General features: G+C 41.9%; 1 protein-coding gene across 2 annotated transcripts in view; it reads right to left on the bottom strand.

Moving 5' to 3' along the window:
* COLGALT2 (collagen beta(1-O)galactosyltransferase 2) overlaps positions 1–19,863 on the bottom strand; it is a 115,423-nt gene that overhangs the window by 13,252 nt on the left and 82,308 nt on the right. For both annotated transcript variants that reach the window (XM_043923537.1, XM_043923538.1), the window contains exons 6-8: positions 16,193–16,312; positions 6,975–7,051; positions 3,370–3,476 (exon numbers count right to left, since the gene is read on the bottom strand). In XM_043923537.1, coding sequence (XP_043779472.1) covers positions 3,370–3,476; positions 6,975–7,051; positions 16,193–16,312 — 304 coding nt within the window. The remainder of the gene's footprint in view (positions 1–3,369; positions 3,477–6,974; positions 7,052–16,192; positions 16,313–19,863) is intronic.

Consider the following 19,863-nt stretch of genomic DNA (forward strand, 5'->3'; position numbering starts at 1 on the left):
TTGCCATTTCCTTCTCCAGGGGATCCTCCTGATCCAGGGATCGAACCTGCAGCTCCCGCATTGGCAGGTGGATTCTTTTACCACTGGGTCACCAGGGAAGCCTGCAGGAAGAGGACAGCCATCTACAAAGGAGGAAGGGGTCTCTCACCATGATCTATCCATGCTGGCACCCTTCTCTGGAACTTCCCAGTTTCTGGAACTTTGACAAATGTTTGTTATTTGAGCCACTGGGTCTATGGTCATTTGTTTTAGCAGCAAACAAACTAAGACACCATCACCCTTTCAAGATAGAAACACTCAACCCATAAAGGCCATCTGTGAAAACTCCAGAGCCAATTATCCTATTTAATGGTGAAAGACTAAATGTTTCTCCTTAACAACAGGGACAAGCCAAGCCTGTCCACTCGTATCATTTCTATCCAGCACTGTACTTGAGGATTTAGCCCAAGGATTACCCCCACGACTTTTTGTTCCTCATCCTTATTCGACAACATCTTGGTGCTCATGGGAGTTTTCTCAGCCTCTGGCTGGCTCAACAGCTGTTGGGTTGCACCTCCCAGGACTGCAAGCCTTGTAATTTAGCTAGCCTTGAGACCAAAGAAAGAGCCCAGAGACAGTGACAGAGACATTAATGGTTTATTGGACAGGGGGATCTTACAAGTCTGAAGCCAAAGATCCTGGAGCATGTCACTCTCTTGTCTGTGTACAACAGACAAGAGGCCAGACACTGCAGCAGTCTTCACTACTTGGCTGAGGAGGAGGCTACCACTTATAGGGGGCATTAACATCACATTGGCTCATCAATTACCAAGGAAACCAATGACTGGGGCAGGGGCAAGCATGTAGGCAGTTACTGATTAAGCCCTATAATTAAGAGGATTGGATAGTCATGTGAGTGAAGCAAGGCGTGGTCAAGTAGGAGATGTACAGAGAACAAGAGAGGGGTCATCCTGAATGGCCTGATCATACTTACACACAAACACATTATTAGAACTAATACATGAGTTCAGCAAGGTTGTATGAAAAAGATCAGTATACATTGTGAAGTAATTAGCCTCCAACTAATAAAAAATAAATAAACAAATAAAATAAAAAATTAAAAAAAAAAGAAAAAGATCAGTATACAAAAATCAACTATTTCTATGCACTTAGCAATCTGCAATGTAAAAATGAAATGAAGGAAACAATTCCACTTATCATAACATCAAAAAGAGTAAAATACTTGAGAATAAATTTAACAAAATTAATGCAAGATGTGCAAGTAAAATTTACAAAACATCGATCCAAGAATTAAAGATCTAAATGAATGGAAAGATATTCATGATCATGAATCAGAAGGCTTCATATTACAAAGAGAGAAGTACTTCCCTCAATTGACCTACAAAGTCAATGCAATTTCTATCAAGATCCAAACATTTTTGGTGGAAAATGGTATGCTAATGCTAAAATTTATGTGGAAATCCAACAGACCTAGAATAGCCTAAGCAATCTTGAAAAAAAATAACTAAGTTGAAGGGCTTCCTTACACATAAGAAGCTACTGTGAGGAATAAGGATTGGCATACACATCAATGGAACAAAATTGAGAATCTAGCAATAAACCCTTATATTTAATTAATTTTTGACAAGGTTGCTAAGACAATTCAGTGAAGGAAAGAAAAATCTTTTAGCAAATGGTGCAGAGACAACTAGATAACTGTACAAAAGAATGAATTGGAAACAAAGAATGAATTGGACCCCTACCTCACATCATATAAAACACTAACTTAAAATATATCAAAGATCTAAGGTGTAAGAGATACATATAAAACATAAAACTATGAAACTCTTAGAAGAAAAGCTAGAACCAAGTCTTTGTGGCTTTGGATTTGGTAATGGATTCTTAGATATGACACCAAAAGCACAATCAACAACAATAATGTAAACTGGACATCATCAAATTAACTTTTGTGTTTCAATGGACACCATCATGAAAATGAAAAGACAGTTCATAAAATGGGAAAAAATATTTGCAAATTATACATCTGATAAGAGACTTGTATGTAGAGTATATAAAGAACTCTCACAGCTCAACTAGTTTTCCTTGGTCCATGTGGTCTATGAAGGAGATTGGGGTTATTAGAGGTATTTGACACTGTGGTTCCCAAAGTCTAGTGCATCCAAGAATAGAGTTGCCAGATTTAGCAAGTAAAACACAAAAATATCCAGTCAAATTTATGTTTTAAATAAACAGTAATTTTTTAGTATAAGACCCATGCAATGTTTGGGACAAATTTGACTAGATGCCCTTTATTCTACGTGGCAACCTTACCCAAGAATCACTTTGAGGCTTTTTCAGTGCCGATTCCCAGCCCAGCCCTACAGATCATCATTCAGCAGCTCTGGGACTTAGGAAGCTGCCCTCTTAACCAGCCCCTGGGGACTGTGACATGGGTGTCCAGGCCACACTTTTGAGAAACACTGATGAGATTCTCTAAAAGAGTCATAAAAACTTCCACAAGAGCTTCTAGCCATACTCCTTAGAGTCATTCATACCCCAAATTCACATATAACATGGAATAGGAGGTTTTGCAAATATCCCTGGTGGTTCCAATGGTAAAGAATTTGCCTGCAATGTGGGAGAGCAGGGTTCACTCTCTGGGTACGGGAGATCCCCTGGAAAAGGGAATGGCTACCCACTCTAGTATTCTTGCCTGGAGAATTCCGTGGACAGAAGAGCCTGGCAGGCTACAGTCCATGGGATCACAAAGAGTAAGACACGACTGAGCGACTAACATACTCCTTGAAATAAGAGTGTCAAAGGGCAAAGCAAAGCAGACAACATCAATTACAAAACTCTTGAAGGTATCCAACCAGGTACTGTATGTAAGTTTCCTGCCATGTTCCTGGGAAAAGTGATCAGCCCAGGCAGACTGTGGCAAGCATCTTGTGCAATAGGACACACAGACTATTATGCATTTTTTCCATTTATTTCTTCAGGTCAAGTCACACAAGGTAAGAGGCTTTGCTCAAAATCAGGCTCTGAATGCAACTCTGAACGCATTCCTTCCAAGGCACTACAGGGCTGGAAACCACCACGACCATTGCAAGAACCCCCAGAGACAGTGGAAAATCACGCCCAGGGCAAGCCTTCAGCAGAGTGAAGACCAGAGAGTACAGGATGATGAGTGGATTTCTGCTCTACTCAGTGAAATTAACATATATAAGCTGCTATGAGTCATAAAGTTTTCCCAAGATAGGCTGCACTGTGAAAGCATGTCTATCTCGCAATGACTGCAGATTCCTCTGACTGGGACTAAACCTCAGTTGGAGAGGGTGCATCTCCACTCCAGCCACAGCGGCAAGGGTTCGAGGAGAAAATCCAACTCACTTTCCATCCACAGCCTCCACAATCTTGACCTCAATCTCCTGTTCATACAGGGTGCGTAACATCCGGTCTCGCCTGTCTTTTCTGCGCTTGAGGTTTATCATGAAAATCTAATACAAGAAGAACAAGGGAAAAGAAATACAGATTACTCAGGTTTTATTTTAGGCTGCTGAAAAGCAAAGAAAGTATAAGCAACAAAGCTTTAGTTAGAATAAGGAGTGGAAAAGTTAGGGGAAATGGTGGAGAAGATTTATTTGTATTTCATATCAGGTCAAAAAGTTATTCTTCAGGAGGCCAAGGGTGAATTAAACCCAAAACAATATGAGACCAAGGGGAAGGAAGAAGTTTGGCAAGTGGCTAGATTTATCAAGACCTAAGTCTGCTAAGTGTTGGCATTGGTCCAATCCCTATGCCTCAGTTTCCTCATCTCTAAAATGGAAATAATACTGGTCTTATCACCTGGGTACAAAATATTAGCAATTCTTGAAATTTATATTCTCTGTAGAAAAATTTAAAGTCATTCCAAGAGTAAGAAAGATCTAGTCTTAACTAGATTACTTAACATTACTTAACTCTTAGTAATGAAATTCCTTTCATTACTAAGAGTTCCAAATTGAATTATTAAGGTCTTAATTTTCATAGCTTCTTTACCAGAACTCTTCAACTTTCTTAAGATTTTTTCTGAAAAAGTCTCTGTAAAGAAAAAGGACTCTGCCCTTGGGGGTAGCCCTTTAGGGAGAGTCATAATTTCCACATTACATGGATCTGAGGGACATCTTAAAGAGACGACACATACTGGTCCATGAAGTCCCCAAAATGTGCATTCAGATCGTCCCCCATGAGTGCTGGGTCTTCCTGCAGCTCCTCACCATAGCCCTGAAATTCCTGATGACTGTACTAACACACCTATCACGAGGCCACTGGGAGTTACACAGACAAGGAGGCTGGTCTGATTATTCCCAGATTTAAGGAGCCACAGAAGAACCCAAAGCCTCATGAAAGTTGTCACAGGTAACGAAGGGCTTTAATAAGGTCCTTTTCTATAAGCAGTAATAAACTTACATTGTACATTAAACTAGTCCTGCAAGAGAGGGAGACTTCAGTTGCCAGTGAGAAATACTGAAATAGCGTGGGAAAGGAGAAGCCTGCAGGAATAAGCAGGACAACACTGGCTTTATCCTAATGACCCATCTAGATGACTTTGAGGAAGACATCTAATGTTACGGGGTCCAGTTCCCTTGTTTATAAAAAGAGGGAGTTGAGCAATCTTATCTTTCAAGGCCAATACAGATTAAACTGTCTATAATATGTGGTTTATGATAAAGTTGGCATTATGTCTAGAATAAAGAAGAAGTCATGTCATATAAGCAGGCTGTAGTTTTGACTTTACTGAGGGTTAAGCCATGGTTCACACAATCATTCTGAGTGGAGTATCAAGAAGTTATGTTTTACCAGATCAAAAGCTGGATTAAGTAAAATTTCAACTCTTCCTTATAAAATATTCTCACTTCCATCCACTTATATAGCTCTAAGAAAAGTACGGATGGGGGAGCAAGATGTCTTCTTTCAAAAAATCATCCATCTGAATCAGAACGAAGTGGATTAGGTACATACCATGATTTTATTACCTCCACTGTTTATCTAACTGGGCAATCCTTTTTTAAAAAACAATTTCTGTGGTAACTCTATTTGCCCTGTGACTTGGGATTTTATAACTTAATGAGTTGTGTTCATTTATATGTCATTTTCTTCCTGTTTAGAATCCTACTGTGATGGGAACACATTCCATCTCCTGATTTTAAGGCTATGGGAAGGAAGAGGCATTTCCTCGTGTGTACACATGGTGACACCTGAGGTCACTCCAGGAGAGCAAAACAAAACAAAAAAATGAACAGAAATACAACCAAAAGTCCCCTCAGACCCAAGACCTCAAGTCTGGGAAGACTTCAGTAAATAATAATCCCATCCGGGGTCCTGCCAGGACAAGTGCAATAAAAACTGCAGCTATGAAGGGAAAACACAGACGGCTTGCTCATACTTCATGAATAGTAAACAGACAAAATGCCACCCAGCCAAATGCAGCCCAGACACCCCAACAAGGTCACAGAGTACGGGGAAGGTTGAAAAAGCCCTGAAATCCCTTTTTCTACTATCCTATCTCTGTTCCAAACAGAGAGATGACTACCAGGGCTCAGGAGAGCAGAGTCCCCATGTCTGTATCTCCATAGAGTTGGCCTTTTTCAGAAGGATTCTGAAAGTGACCCAGTCCTTCCAAACAGAAGACCAGGGCTAGAAGATCCTGCTTTCGTCCCATGGTATTTGCTCTGATTTGATCCTCATTGGAATGTGTTTATAAAGGGGAAAATGAATATACGTAAAGACCCTTGGGTTCTTTTACCTGGAGACCTGAGAGTTAGTGAGAGCTGCAGAAAAGGAGAGCTGTAAGTAATATTTGGAAGCCAGTTCAGTATCTGGGGTGGGCCAACCTTTCTGAAGCCCTGACTGTTTATCAAACTATCTACACTTTAATTCTTCTCTACTTTAGTCTAATTCATCTCTATTACACTTAAAACCATCTAAGCTCATCTTGCCCTCTGTAAAAATAGCATAGTAGTTTCTAACTCCTTTCCAATTAATATTCATGAAATATTCCCTTCCATTTCTGAAATCTGCCAACAAATAAATTTTATAGAATAAACCCCAACTTCCAGTTCCAGTAGGAATTTAAGATGGCTGTACTTTGGAGACCCATATGACATAGTACAGGGAGATAAACAAGGCAATTTCTTTCAGTGAATCAGTGGCAATGAGCATAGAGCACAAAGTTTGGCTTATAACGTATCACAGATTCATGGAAAAGTTCCATCGTAGTTTGTGGATTCCCAAGGCACTGTCCCAGCCTCCAGATCATCAAGTTCCTGAACATGGATCAGCAGTTATGTGACATGAGGGACCCATGAAGGATTCAGTGATTTTGGAGTCACAATTCTGGTTCTGCTGAGCATATCACTAAGACAGGCATCTCATTACATTTCTGCTCAATCGTTATACAATTAAAATGTAATAATAAATATAGCCCTTGGAGCATTATTATGAAGTTCTTGCCTGCTACAAAAACAAATTTTAGTATGGGTTTCTTTTTTCTCTTTTGCTTTGTCCTCTAAACCCTGCCCTCCAATTTTTCCCACGGAAGAGCAGCAAAGACAAAATAAAGCAAAGAATGTTCCAGAATGGTTTCCACTTACTCAGAATAAAGTTAAAGTCCTCTAATACCTAAAACATATATCTTCTTTACCCTACCCTTGAATCTTGATAAAACATGGCAATATCTGCTCTTAGAAAATATTACTTTCATGCCTAATTAGTAACATCTTTCTGACTCAATGATTAATTCACTTTTACCATGATGCTCCTTTTTTAAGATAAGTGAATAAGGCACAACGAAAACTGAGAACCTTTTCCAAGACCTCAGTTTCTTTTCAGCAGCCAAGCTGATCTGGCTGACTCTCAGACATGTGCCCAGGCTTGTTGTTCTGACACAAACAGATAAGCATGATGTACACGTGCGCACACATACAGGTACCCACAAACACAGACACCTTGCCTACCTCATCAAATCCCATCTTGTCTGGATATTTAGGGACAACTGAGACAAACTGGGAAGGTTCCATTGGAGGACCGTCAACTGGAAGACACAAGAAACATGCAGAGTGCTTTGTTAGTGAGAGTTTCAGAGAACAGCATCCCATTCACAGCCTGACCTCTAGAAACACAACCTGCATGGTCAAGGTAGGGAATAACTGCTCAGTAGTTTTCCAAAATTAAGTGGCTACACAAGAACCCCAATGGTCACCGTGCTGGTTTTGAGAGCACTTATTTTTATGCAGATTGCAGCATTTGCTCCATTTCCCTTAAGACCTATTTTTAAGAATATTTGGAGGGTAATTTTTAAAATTTTTATTGGGGTATAGCTGATTAACAACGCTGTGATAGTTTCAGGTGGACAGCAAAGAGACTCAGCCATACATATACATGTATCCATTCTTCCCCCAAATCCCCTCCCATATAGGCTGCCATATAACATTGAGCAGAGTACCCTGTGCCATACAGTAGGTCCTTGCTGGTTATCCATTTTAAATATAGCATGCATACCTGTCCATTCCAAACTTGGAAGGACATTCAGGGTAATGATTAAGGGTGAAGGCTCTTGGAGTCAGATGATGTGGCTCTAAACTTAGGTCTGTGAAGGTCTGGAGCAGATAGATGACCTCTCTAAGTTTGTTTCTTTTTTTGCGTGTAAAATCACGATAATAAAAGTGCATATCTTGGAGTGCTATAAAATTTAAATGAGACCTACATGCAAAGCACTAACCACAGTAAATCAACACAGTAAATGCTCAATAACTTCCAGGTACTACTCAAAGTGGCACATGATGAAAGAACTCAGAAATAGGCTAGACTTTTTCTGAAGAATGCTTTTTTCCCTGTACATTTAAAATTGTAAAACTCTGGGACTACTTTTTTTTTTTCTTCCATCCAGGCAGGTTTAACTATAGGTACTCAAAAGACCGTTTATTTTAACCCAATAGGCTCCTCTGTCTATGGAATTCTCCAGACAAGAATACTGGAGTGGGTTGCCATTTCCTTCTCCAGGGGATCTTCCTGACCCAGGGATCGAACATGCGTCTTCTGCATTGCAGATGGATTCTTTACCATCTGAACCACCAGGGAAGCCCCTGACTAACACACACCTCCAAGGCTCAGGCCACATCCCAGAACTTGGTACAGGGCTTACAGGGAAGTTTCCAGATTGGAGGGGTGTCGCATCTCAAGTGATAACATTTTCTTTACTTCATACTTCAAAAAAGCTTTATTTAGAAAAGCTTATATATACATTTTAAAGGTTGGAAGTAATATAGATTAAAGAGCCTGAGAAGGTCTTGAAGATTTTTGGTATGTACAAATTCAAAGTACTCACTTGGTTTTCCTTGAAGACATAATACAAGGAAAATGCTACATGAGAGCAGGGAAATGGGTTGTTTGAAGAACTATTGTTGATGGCCATTGTACTGTCCACCAATTTCCATTCCCCTCTATTTCAGGTATGTGAAAGGGGCTTTTTCACCTTGAGGTTAGTCATGGCCATCTGAGTTGCTGCTATTCATATCTACAAACTCTCCTTCCACGCTCCCTACTCAGCCCCACCACAATGATCTTAGCAGCCAAAGTTGATATGGAGAACACAAAAATTTGAAGCAGCCTAGAATGAGGTGCCAACACGTGGAAATGAGATTTTGGCATTCTCTATGAGATATCCCAGCATAACTTCTGCTGTCCTGATTGAGATACTGTCCAAAGAGTATTTTTTGTTTCACTCACCCTTTATTGGGATATTAAAGAGAAACCATGACATCCAGTTTCTCTTATGATCAAGTCATGTGAAATTGTAGAAACTAGCGAAACAGATTTCCTAAGCCAAACACAAGAGTTGATCTTATTATTTCAAACCTGACCCTTACCATCACATTTCTATGAGTACACAGTGAGTGTGTTTCTGTTTCCATTAGCAGCCCAAAATATTTTGGTTCTTCCTGCTCCACCCAACTCCATTAATTTCTTTTAAAATCAACAAATGTTGATTGGAGGGTCACCATGTACAGGGTTAGGTTTTACGAGCAAAATATCTTAACATACCAACTCCTTCCCGTTCATGTTGTTTGAGGAGCTGTCTAGCCCTCCCTCCCTGGGCCTTAGACTTGAGAGGAGGGTAAATTTTGGTCTCCCTGTTGGTCTCTGTTGGTCTCCATTTGGGTTGCCTGGTTTTAACGTTTCAGCTGAAGAGTCTGCTTTTAGCCACTTTGCTTCCATCAAACATGGGTAGTCACTGTGTGCACAGGACAAGTATCCCCCCAAAAGCCACAAATGGCTGGTCCTGAAAGCCACCATTGAGCAGAAATATGAGACACAGGCCTGGGTTTTGTAGCTGAAGGTAGAGTTAAGCCATAGGGAAAAACAGGAGATGATATTAATTAGACCTAAAAGGTGACTATAAAAAAAAAAAAAAGGTGACTATGTGGGGAGAAGGTAGGCCTGTTTGCTATCATCAGACACCCCAGCTTCTGTTCTGGGTCATTTCTGACTCCATCATCCATAGTTAATTTAGTCCCTCATTGAATCCCTTCCTACACATGTCCTCAGCATACTACCACCAGTTGGGATGTGCCTCATTGGTGCCCGAATTGTTTCAAGATTTAGGAATAACAATAATAGCTGTTGGTATAACTATTTTATTACCAACCGCACTCTGGGCTACACTCTTGATATATGTATTCACATTTATTTAATCTTCACAACATGTTCCACAGGCTAGGTCCCTATTTTTACAGGTAGGCAAACAAAGGCTTAAATAGCATGCCTAAGGTCACAGAGCTGATAGAGCTGTTATTTGAACCTAGGTCTGACTCCTGCACACGAACCCTAACTCCCACTCTACCCTGCCCCCGAAGCTAGACCTTGGTAGCCACTGGCCTCAAGTTGACCTTGGGCAACTGGGATGAGTTCACAGAAGCTCAGTTAGGTAAGTCCTTGTTCCTCCGTGACCACCATGTGTTGCTCTTTCTGTCATCTACACTGGAACAAACTCCATCCAAAGAACAGTGTACCAGCCCAGTCATGCCCAGAAAAGAATTTGCAAGATTGTGCTTGGACCATATCCTAACACTTCTTCATAGTTTCTCCTGGACGTCTTCCATGGCTGCAGCCACCACCCTAGCTCAGGTCCTCACTCACATGTCTGGGCTGTTTTAACACCTTTCAAACACTTGTATGCTCTTTGTCTTGCTCATTACAATTCATTATGCACACTGTGGCCAAAACAATCTTCTTCCTTAGGCACGTCTCTGTTCTTGACCATAATAGTCATGCTTGGCACTTAGGTGCTTTACAATTTGTTAAGTAATTTGTTAAGGATTTCCCTGTAGCTCAAACGGTAAAGAATCTGCCTGCAATGAGGGAGACCAGGGTTCAATCCCTGGGTTGGGAAGATCTGGGGAAGGGAGTGGCAATCCACCTTGGTATTCTTGCCTGGAGAATTCCATGGACAGGGAAGCCTGGTGGGCTACAGTCCATGGGGTCACAAAGAGTTGGACATGACTGAAGTGACTAACACACACAAGTGATTTCCTAGTCACTTTATCACGTCATTTTATCTTCACTTTTACTGGGGGGCATGGTGTGCTGTTTGGGGCTTCCCAATGGCTAGTGGTAAAGAACCCACCTGCCAATGCAGGAGATGTAAGAGACTCAGGTTTGATCCCAGGGTAGGGAAGATCCTCTGGAGGAAGGCATGGCAACCTATTCCAGTATTCTTGCCTGGAAAATTGCATGGACAGAGGAGCCTGGTGGGTTGCAGTCCATGGGGTCACAAAGGGTCAAACACAACTGAGCAATTGAGCATCCATGCTTGTTCTCTCTGTCTTTACAGATGTGAAAACTGAGACCAGGACTCCCAGACAGAATCTCACCCGAGTTCAAATAGTGAGTGACTGGCAGAGCTGGAACTCAGTTTTTAGATCTTTTGACTCCAGATGCAATATTTTAAACCGTCTTTACATGAAATTCTGTTCTCAAAATGTCATTACTGAGAAGAGGCACCTGAGATAGCCCATTGCCTCATGCTGATTTGTACAACCAATCTCTTCATGCCTCACAACCCATTTTCTACTATAACCTTGACAAGATCGAGCCTCTGGTCATCCACCCTCAATTTTCTATCCAGCTGTTACTGTACTAAATGAGCAAATACATGACAGTGATGGTCACCGTGCTTTTCGAAGTGTTAGCTGTTGTTTTTATACACTATCTCCACCCAGTCCAAACTCTTCTACTCTGATCTCTAGAAACTCCAGTCTGAAATTCATAAACTCCCTGATATCTTCAGTCCCTTCACTTTTTCTGAGTGTCTCTTTGCCTTTTTGTTTAGACCAAGACAGCTTTCCTTTGAGGTCACTGCCTCCCTTTCAGTGGTTGGTGTGAAAGCTGATTTTCCTCATGTCCTGCAACTCACTCCAACCTGTTTCTCTTTCATTCTTCAAAAACCCCAGCTTCTCTGAAGCCTGTTGCAGTGCTCTGTACCTCCTCTTCATGCTCCCTCAGCCACTGGCTCATAGTCTCACTACCCCACCACCACTCTTAGAAACAGCATCACTATGGTGATCCAACAACCAATAATCCAGCACCAACGATCATTCTTCCAGTGACCCACCACATTGTTTGCATCCATCACACCCTTCTTGTTCTCACTCCCATCAGTACCCAACCTAGATTTCATGATCTTCAGCTCTAACCATCCCTTGGAAGGACCCTTCATTCTCTTCCACTGATCTTGCTTGATAAAATTCCAATCCTGATTAAACCCAACTGTCCTCTTCCCACCAAGAACACTGAAGAGAGAAATTCACACTGTTGTGTTGACTGAGTGACTTCAAAATTACAACCACAGATGTCAAATTGGCACTTGATACTGCCAAATGATGCAATTATGCTTCCACAGTAAACTTACTTTCCCACTCTCTGAGGTGTCTATCTTATGCCTTGTCCTCTCTCCTGAAATCTTCAACATCTCTCTTGAGCTGATGACTGGATCACATATGTAACAGAGAAAATGTTTAAAGCCCAGTTAGACCCATCTTTCCCTTCCACATCAAGTCTACAAACCCAGCTGCCTCTCTGCCTACATACCCTGCCTTTCCGTCTGCTACACCATCCCTGTTCTATCTAGAACTTGTTTTCTCAAGGGCCTTAAATTATCTTCTTTTCTACATCATTAAATTCTCCCTATGTTTTGGACTTTTCTCATTAGCATACAAACAAGTTAAAATCTGATCTTAAAAAAAAAAAAAACTTAAAAGACAAAACACAATGAAACGAGACAGCCTCTCCCTTGATTTTTCACTCTCTTACAGACACTACCCCATTTCTCCATTTTCCATGCCAACAAGAGTCCACTTTCTCATCTCTCCAGGGCTCTCTCTTCAGCCCACTCTAATGACTTTTGTCCTCATCATTGCACTGAAGTAGTTCTTATCAAGGTCATCACAGATCTCTATCTTCAGAGAACCGGTGATCAGTTCCCTATCCTCATTTTACTTGACTTCTCAAACACAGCTGGTTCCTTCTTGAAACACTTCTCAATTTCTTCTTCCAGTTTTCGGGCTGTTTGTCTCCCCCAGGGATTTGTCCTCCACCCTGTCCTCTTTTTCTATGCTCTCTAGCCAAGCAAGTTCACACTGTTCCATGGCTTCGAGTATCTTTTTAATGCTGATAACTCTCAAGTGTCTGTTTCCAACTGGATTCTCTTCCCTGAAGTCTAGACTCACTTATTCAAATGTCTCCTAATCTCTCCATTCAGATGTCTAATATATATCTTAAGCTTACATGGCCACAACTTCCCTTCCAAGTCTTTCCCCATAAAGCCTCTCTGATTTCATTAAATGATACACTAGGCCAAACTCCTGGAGTCATCTTTGATTCCTTTCTTTCCTTCATGGGCTGCATCCAGGTCTCTGTAAGTCCTGTTGGCTCTACCCTCAAAATATGTCCTAAATCCACCTGCTTGTCATCACCTCCCAGCTACAGTTTGCATTCCAACCACCATCATTTCTCACCAGGAGAGATGTACTGGTCCCTTTACATGCCAGTATCCACACCACAGCATGAATGATTTATCTAAATACATAAAACACTTCATGTCACTATCCCTCCCCCATCCACATGGAATTCTATTACTCTTAGAATAAAATCTGAATCCCTTACTGTGGCCACAAGGCTTGCATGGTCTAGAGAGGGTCGAGGACAGATTCCAGGGACCAGAGCAAGGGGATGGTTTAAGGATGATTCAAGAACATTACATTGATTGTGCACTTTATTTCTATTACTATTATGTCAGCTCCACTGCAGATCATCGGGCATTAGATCCTGGAGGCTGGCGACTCCTGCTGTGGAGGAAAAGAAGAGAGGGCACTGGCCAGCCTCTCTGAGCTGACATCTGCTTGGAGTCAAGACTGATAGTCATACAATGGGGCTGATAAGGGAAGACACATCACCAAGCATTGAACGGAGTCCTAATAACAGGAACACTCTCAGTCTTATGGAGTTGATGTCTATTCTTTTATGTGCTCCTCTCAACCCTGCAAAGTCAGTGTTCTTATCCTTACTCCACAGATAAAGGAACTAAAGCTTTTAGAGGTTGTTCTTTCTGCCTACATGACAGAGCCTGAGTTCAAGTCTGTGAGTGTAACTTCATGTTCAGAGCTCTTTGCGACACAGGTTTTATTCATTTGCTCATTGTTTCATTGTCTGGTCATGCATTCAGCAAGTATTTGTCCGTTACCAATTATATATCAAGGACAGTGCTAGGTGTTTGAGATAGAAGGCAATAAGATACTGCCCTTGGCCTCTGGGTCTAGAACACAGAGGAGAGGCAGGCATATTGAAATTAAAGAAATTCACAAAAGAAATTCCTAAGGGCTGGTTCTAGAAATACCATGCCAGTGAACCAAGTGATGATTCAAATCTCATTCCCCCTACAAATACTGGTTTCCCCCCCACACACATTATCTCTATTACTCTCTGTACTTATAGAAAATAGTAGTGAGCTCTTCTTTCTTTTTGAAAACTCAGGGATATTGAGATTAGGAAAGACCAAATGGCTTGCAAATGATCATGTGCATCAGCAGCAAAGGCTGTAATGTGGGGGTGCTTTGCTCCCCATCCCAAGTATAGTCTATGGTCATGCTTCGCTCATTACCACCAATATGACCCTGCTAGACTGGGCTGACTGATGTTTTGCAAACACAGTCCTGTGTAAATACAGTAGGAGATCTTGCTATTTAAAGGGATCTTCTGATGAATCTTTATAATTATTATTGTCCTTCTTACCTTCTGGTCCTAACTATGTTTCTTAAAAGAAACATTTCTGTTCTTCTCTGTGTCCTTGATTTTTAATTACTTCTCAAACACTTTAAATTCTGAGCCAGCCTTTTCTGAAACCATCCTTTTTATGGAGATTAGCTGAAAAAACTCATTGGACTCTTTTTCAGTCCTTTTCTCAGTTGAACTTCCTTCTATATCTCATGTTCCTGTTTTCCTAAAATTCTATGATATCACATTATCTTGTTGATGAATCCCCAACTTAACATCTTTAGACTTGATAGAACTTAAGTGTCAGATTCATCTCTCCATCTATCCACTGGGCAGTTTATTCATTTATTCAACAAAGATTTGCTGGGTACCTCCCAGGCAGCAAGGGATGGGTTATGTCTTGAGACTAACATGAAACAATGAATTTATTGCCTGGGGGTGAGGAGCGGGAAACAGATATTCACAGGCCACTCAAGGTTTTAAAATGAACTCATGTTTTTTCTTTGAAAATGTCTTCTTAAATCTACATGTGTTTAACATTCCTACAGTCATTCCAGACACTCAAGTCAGAACTTAGAAGTTTCCCTCGGTCCCTCTTCTGCTCATCCACAAACCTTTGGCTAAGTCTTTTCAAGTCTATGTCATAAGGTTCATCTGTACTCTCACTGCTCCTGCCTGAGCTCAGATCCTCACCACCTTCTGCCTAGTTTACCATATAATATCCAAAATGGTCTCTTCACTCTGACCCGAGTCCAGCATCCAGTGCCCTAGGCTGCAGCTATACTTCTTTTACCAAGAGAGTGACCTTTCTAAATTCAGATTTTAACCTGACGTTTCACTGCTAAAATCTCTTTAAAAGCTCCCTTCCCTTCAGGAAAAGTCCAGACACCTTCTTTTACGTTAGAGGTCTTTCTAACTGAGCTCTTGCCCACCTTCCAGCCCTGCTTTCCACTGTGCCTCCCAGTCACACCCACTGCCCACATACCCACATCCTACACGCTAGTGATGAATAACAGAGTTTCCCAGTTACTGCGTGAAGATTCAATGCAAATGTTCCCTCCTCTGCATAGCCATTTCCAAGATCCTCCCCCAGGCAGAGTATATTTGTTACTTTCTCCTTTAAACACCACTGCACATTATACATAATAATTAGTGTAGCCCCTCATTATCAAGCATTTATCGGTTCTGACATCACGCCAGACTCAGAGGCAATATGATACAGTGTTTAAGAACCTGAGTTTTAGAGATAGCACTGTTGGTTCAAATCCCAATCTGTCATTTATTTAGCAGAATGATCTAGAATAAGATACATGTGATACATCCCAATTTTTTCATCTTTAATAGGAGGATAATAAAACACTTTTCATTGAGTTATTATAAGGATTAATGAGACAAAGTACAAAAAATGTTTAGCATGATCTCTGCTACATCATAAGCTATTATTAAGTTGAAGTTGTAATTACTGTTTTTGTTAGTATACTTTTTATATATATCATGGGGAATTGGCCCCCAAATCCCAGATGTTTTATCTTCATTTCACAACTAAGGAGGTTAGATTATTTGCCTAAAGTCATATACCTAGAAAGCAGCAAAATCAGAGTTTAAATCCATACCACAAAACACCATGATAGCCATTATAACATGCTATGAAATGGATTTACTGTATACCCAGCTCTCCACCTGGATGGGAAGCTCCCAGGGGGCAAAGTTCCCTGGGGGCAAAGACACATTTCCATATTTGTATTTCACATAAGGAGAAGTTTGAAATGAATGGACAAATGAACAGCTATGTTTCAACCAAGGCAGACTATGAGAGTCCAGTCCTGGGAGAGCAGAGATGCGGCTGATATGGACATGGGGGCAACAGAACACAAGCCGCGGCTACCACCAGGCCCCGGTCACTCACTCATTGCTTCTATCTGCACGTGGATGAGGTTCTCGATGTCCTCCTCCAGGGTCTGATGGGGCTTCAGGGGGATGGGCAGGTAGCCGTAGTGCTCTCTGTTGCAGAGGTACATCTGGATGCCTGAGGACACAAGAGAGGGACAAAAGCGGCCAATCAGAAAACACACGTCTGGGGCTTCCCTGGTGGCTCAGGGGGAAAGAATCCACCACCTGCCAGTGCAGGAGACACGGGTTGGATCCCTGGGTGGGGAAGATCCTACATGTCACGGAACAACTAAATCTGTGCACCCCAACTACTGAGTCCATGCCCTAGAGCCCGAGTGCTGCAACTACTGAAGCCCACGTGCTCTAGAACCTGTGCTCTGCGACCAGAGAAGCCACCACAATGAGAAGCCCACACACTGCAAAGAAGAGTAGATCCCGCTCACCACGACTAGAGAAAAGCCTCCACAGCAATGAAGATCCAGCAAAGCCAAAAATAAACAAATAAATAAAATTAAAAAAAGAAAATACACATATTCATTCTACAATGACCATTAAGGAAAAGGAGACCAGACTGTTTGGCACTGAAATTGAACAAGTAGTTGTTTCGGGCAGGGTATGCAGACCTCAAAAATGCTCCTTTATTAAGAAAGTATAACACAGTATTGGAGGCAAAATAAAAAACCTGGGCCACTCTTCAGCTCAGAGGAAATTGATTTTTTCTCTCTGAAGAGAAAGCATCCTCATGGCCTGGAAGGAACACTAAAGGCACAAAGGGATCAAAAAGGAGGCAAGGAATTCCTGTTCCAGAGAACAGAATGGAACACTGTAATCCATCCACAGGAAATAAAGAGAAGACGAGGAATAAAAGCCACATTTGATATGAAAGCAAACAGGAAAATCCCATAAGGCTGACAGATTATTAAAGCTAACTCTAGGCATATGCAGAACAAAAAATAAAAAACAAAGGACACTTAAAATTTTCCATGAGTCTCCAGGTCTTGATTTCTCCTCTTAGCCCACATGGACTTGGAGTTGACCAACAGACATGAAACTTCTATAAAAGAGTCAGAAAAGGACAAAAGGAAGCCTGCATTTCAAGACCTGGTAAGAACCTGTAGTATGACAATACCAGGTCATGGCACAGCCCTCTTGTTTTCAACACCTGTCTTCACTGCCCCAGCTGGCTGACTCCAAGAATTACACAGAATCTTGGTTCAACCATGGAGCTGGGGATACTGGAATCAAAAGGGCCTCAGAGAGATCCAGCAACTGACCGTCCTGACAAATGAAAAGATTGCTTAAGTAAATAGATGAACCTGCCAAGCTCTGGTCCATGTGTCCAAGCTTCTGATTTGTTAATTTCTATAATCACCTATACTTTCCAGACAGAGAATTACCTGCATAGAGACTTCTCTGTTTTGTGCAGATGACATTTCCTTCAGTCAGCAAATCACCCGTCAAATCAGGTGAGGCTGTCTCATAGCATTAGCAGGGAAGAACAAAAAAAGAAAAGAGTTTTTCTCCTCCCCATGACTGAACCTGGTTCCCATCAAGGCTGGACCAGTAAGTCCTGTCACTTCTCTTGCTTTCATCAGGAGAACTCACTGGTGCTACTGTTTGCTGACACGAATGCTTCTGAGAAACTTCAAACTCAAATGGACCCACGTGCAAAGTTGTGATGAATTCAGGAAACAGGAGGGAAATGATTTAATGTTTAGGTTGCCTCTCGACCCTAATTAGGGAAATAATTTTACCATTCAACTTTCCAAAGCTTTGGTTATAAAGGAGAGATGGGACCTAGCCAAGCTATCCATCAAGTGTGAGGAGACAAGACAGGCAGTTTCAGACACGCAAGGTCATTGATATTTACTTGCCATCACACTTCCTCAGACAGTGGCTGGATGATGTGGAAGAAGGAGAAGAAAGAGGAGTAGGGGGAGGAAGGAGAAGGATTATTAATAGAAGAAGATGATGATGACGCAGGACATAGTGAACAGGAGAACCAAGAAGAGAAGACGAGAGAGTCGCAGGTCCACGCCTGTGGCTCCTCTCAGATCGGGGAACATCAGGGAGCTCCAGGAGAATCTTCACACACACGCACAAAGAATGTCTGCTGAAATCTGACCGCTCTGAGAGGAGTTCTAGACAATTGGGGATTAGCTTTGGGTTGTATTAGCAATAATAAAACTAAGCAAATAAAAAAGGCAATTGTTAAGTCAGATATGAAAGGAAAACTACCCACAGTCAATAAATGGAATTTGGTTCCCATGATTATAAGAACCAAAACACTGACCACAGCTCTATCAGTACCACACAGCTATCAAGAGAACGGGGCCAGACTTCCCTGGTGATCCAGTGGTTGAGAGTCCCCCTGCCGATGTGGGGGACATGAATTCAATCCCTAGTCCAGGAAGATCCCGCATGCCACGGGGCAACTAATCCCATGCGCCATAACTACTGAGCCCACACCCTACAGCCCAAGCTCCACAACAAGAGAAGCCATGGAGATGAGAAGTCGGCACACAGCAACTGGAGAGTAGTCCCCAGCTCGCCGCAACTAGAGAAAGCCCACGTGCAGCAACAAAGACCCAGCGCAGCCAAAAATAAAGTAGATAGTAATAATACAAAGAGGACAGGGTGATGGGAAGAATGCTTTTGCACAGAGGGGGTGGAGGGAAGGGACAAAACTAACTCCTCTTCGGTAGTAGAGTCAATTTGCATGCGTGCCCAGTCATGTCTGGCTCTTTGTGACCCCATGGACTGGAGCCTGCCAGGATCCTCTGTCCGTGGAATTTTCTGGGCAAGAATACTGGAGTGAGTTTCCATTTCTTATTCCAGGGGATCTTCCTGACCCAGGGATTGAATCCACGTCTCCTGTGTCTCCTGCATTGGCAGGCAATTTTTTTTTAACCGCTGTGTCACCTGGGAAGCCCAGTAGAGTCAATAGGCATGGCCTAAAGCAAAAACAGAAATTCGAGAAGTAGCATTACAGGAGCTCCCTGGTGGTCCAGTGGTTAGGACACTGGGGTCTCATCTCACTGCTGAGGGCCTGGATTCAATCCTTGGTCAGGGCAACTGAGATTCCACAAGCCGCACGGCATAGCCCAAAACCCCAGAAGCTTCATTATAAGCATGCTATTTGGAAAGCTAGATGTGACTCTTACACTTGTACCACCATCTGAAAGAGTGAAAAGTGTCGGTCTTCTAAAAGGGGGAAATGGCACAGGATGGTGACTGCTAATTTTATAATAAACCAAGGGGGACTATTTGAACTTGATGAGACCATGTGCCTGGATAGTTGGATAAGAATATAAAAATTTGAAAAGGAAATGTGCTGATAATTACATAAAATCTATAAAAGAATCTGGTATTCTCAGGCAAAAGTTACTTCTGGGGCAAACAATTTTCTCTCTAGAAAATAATGGTGAGGGATACTACATATTGAAGGCCTATACTTCTCCTAGGAAGGTAGCAAACATTTTCTTGCACTCATATAGTATGTTAATGTTGCAAGATTGATCTACCTACCTTTATCCTTGGTGATGGAAACTCAGAGTTGAGAACCTGTGCTCTCCCCAAGGTCACCACATAACTCATTAATGCCAAACCTCTGTCCCTAAAAAGCCAATACCAAGTATCTCTCCATGTGCCCAGGGTCTGGAAGCCAAGTCGCAAAACTAGTAGTCA

The sequence above is a fragment of the Cervus elaphus genome, chromosome 14 (assembly GCF_910594005.1).
Source record: "Cervus elaphus chromosome 14, mCerEla1.1, whole genome shotgun sequence".
In the NCBI taxonomy this organism is placed as follows: Eukaryota; Metazoa; Chordata; class Mammalia; order Artiodactyla; family Cervidae; genus Cervus; species Cervus elaphus.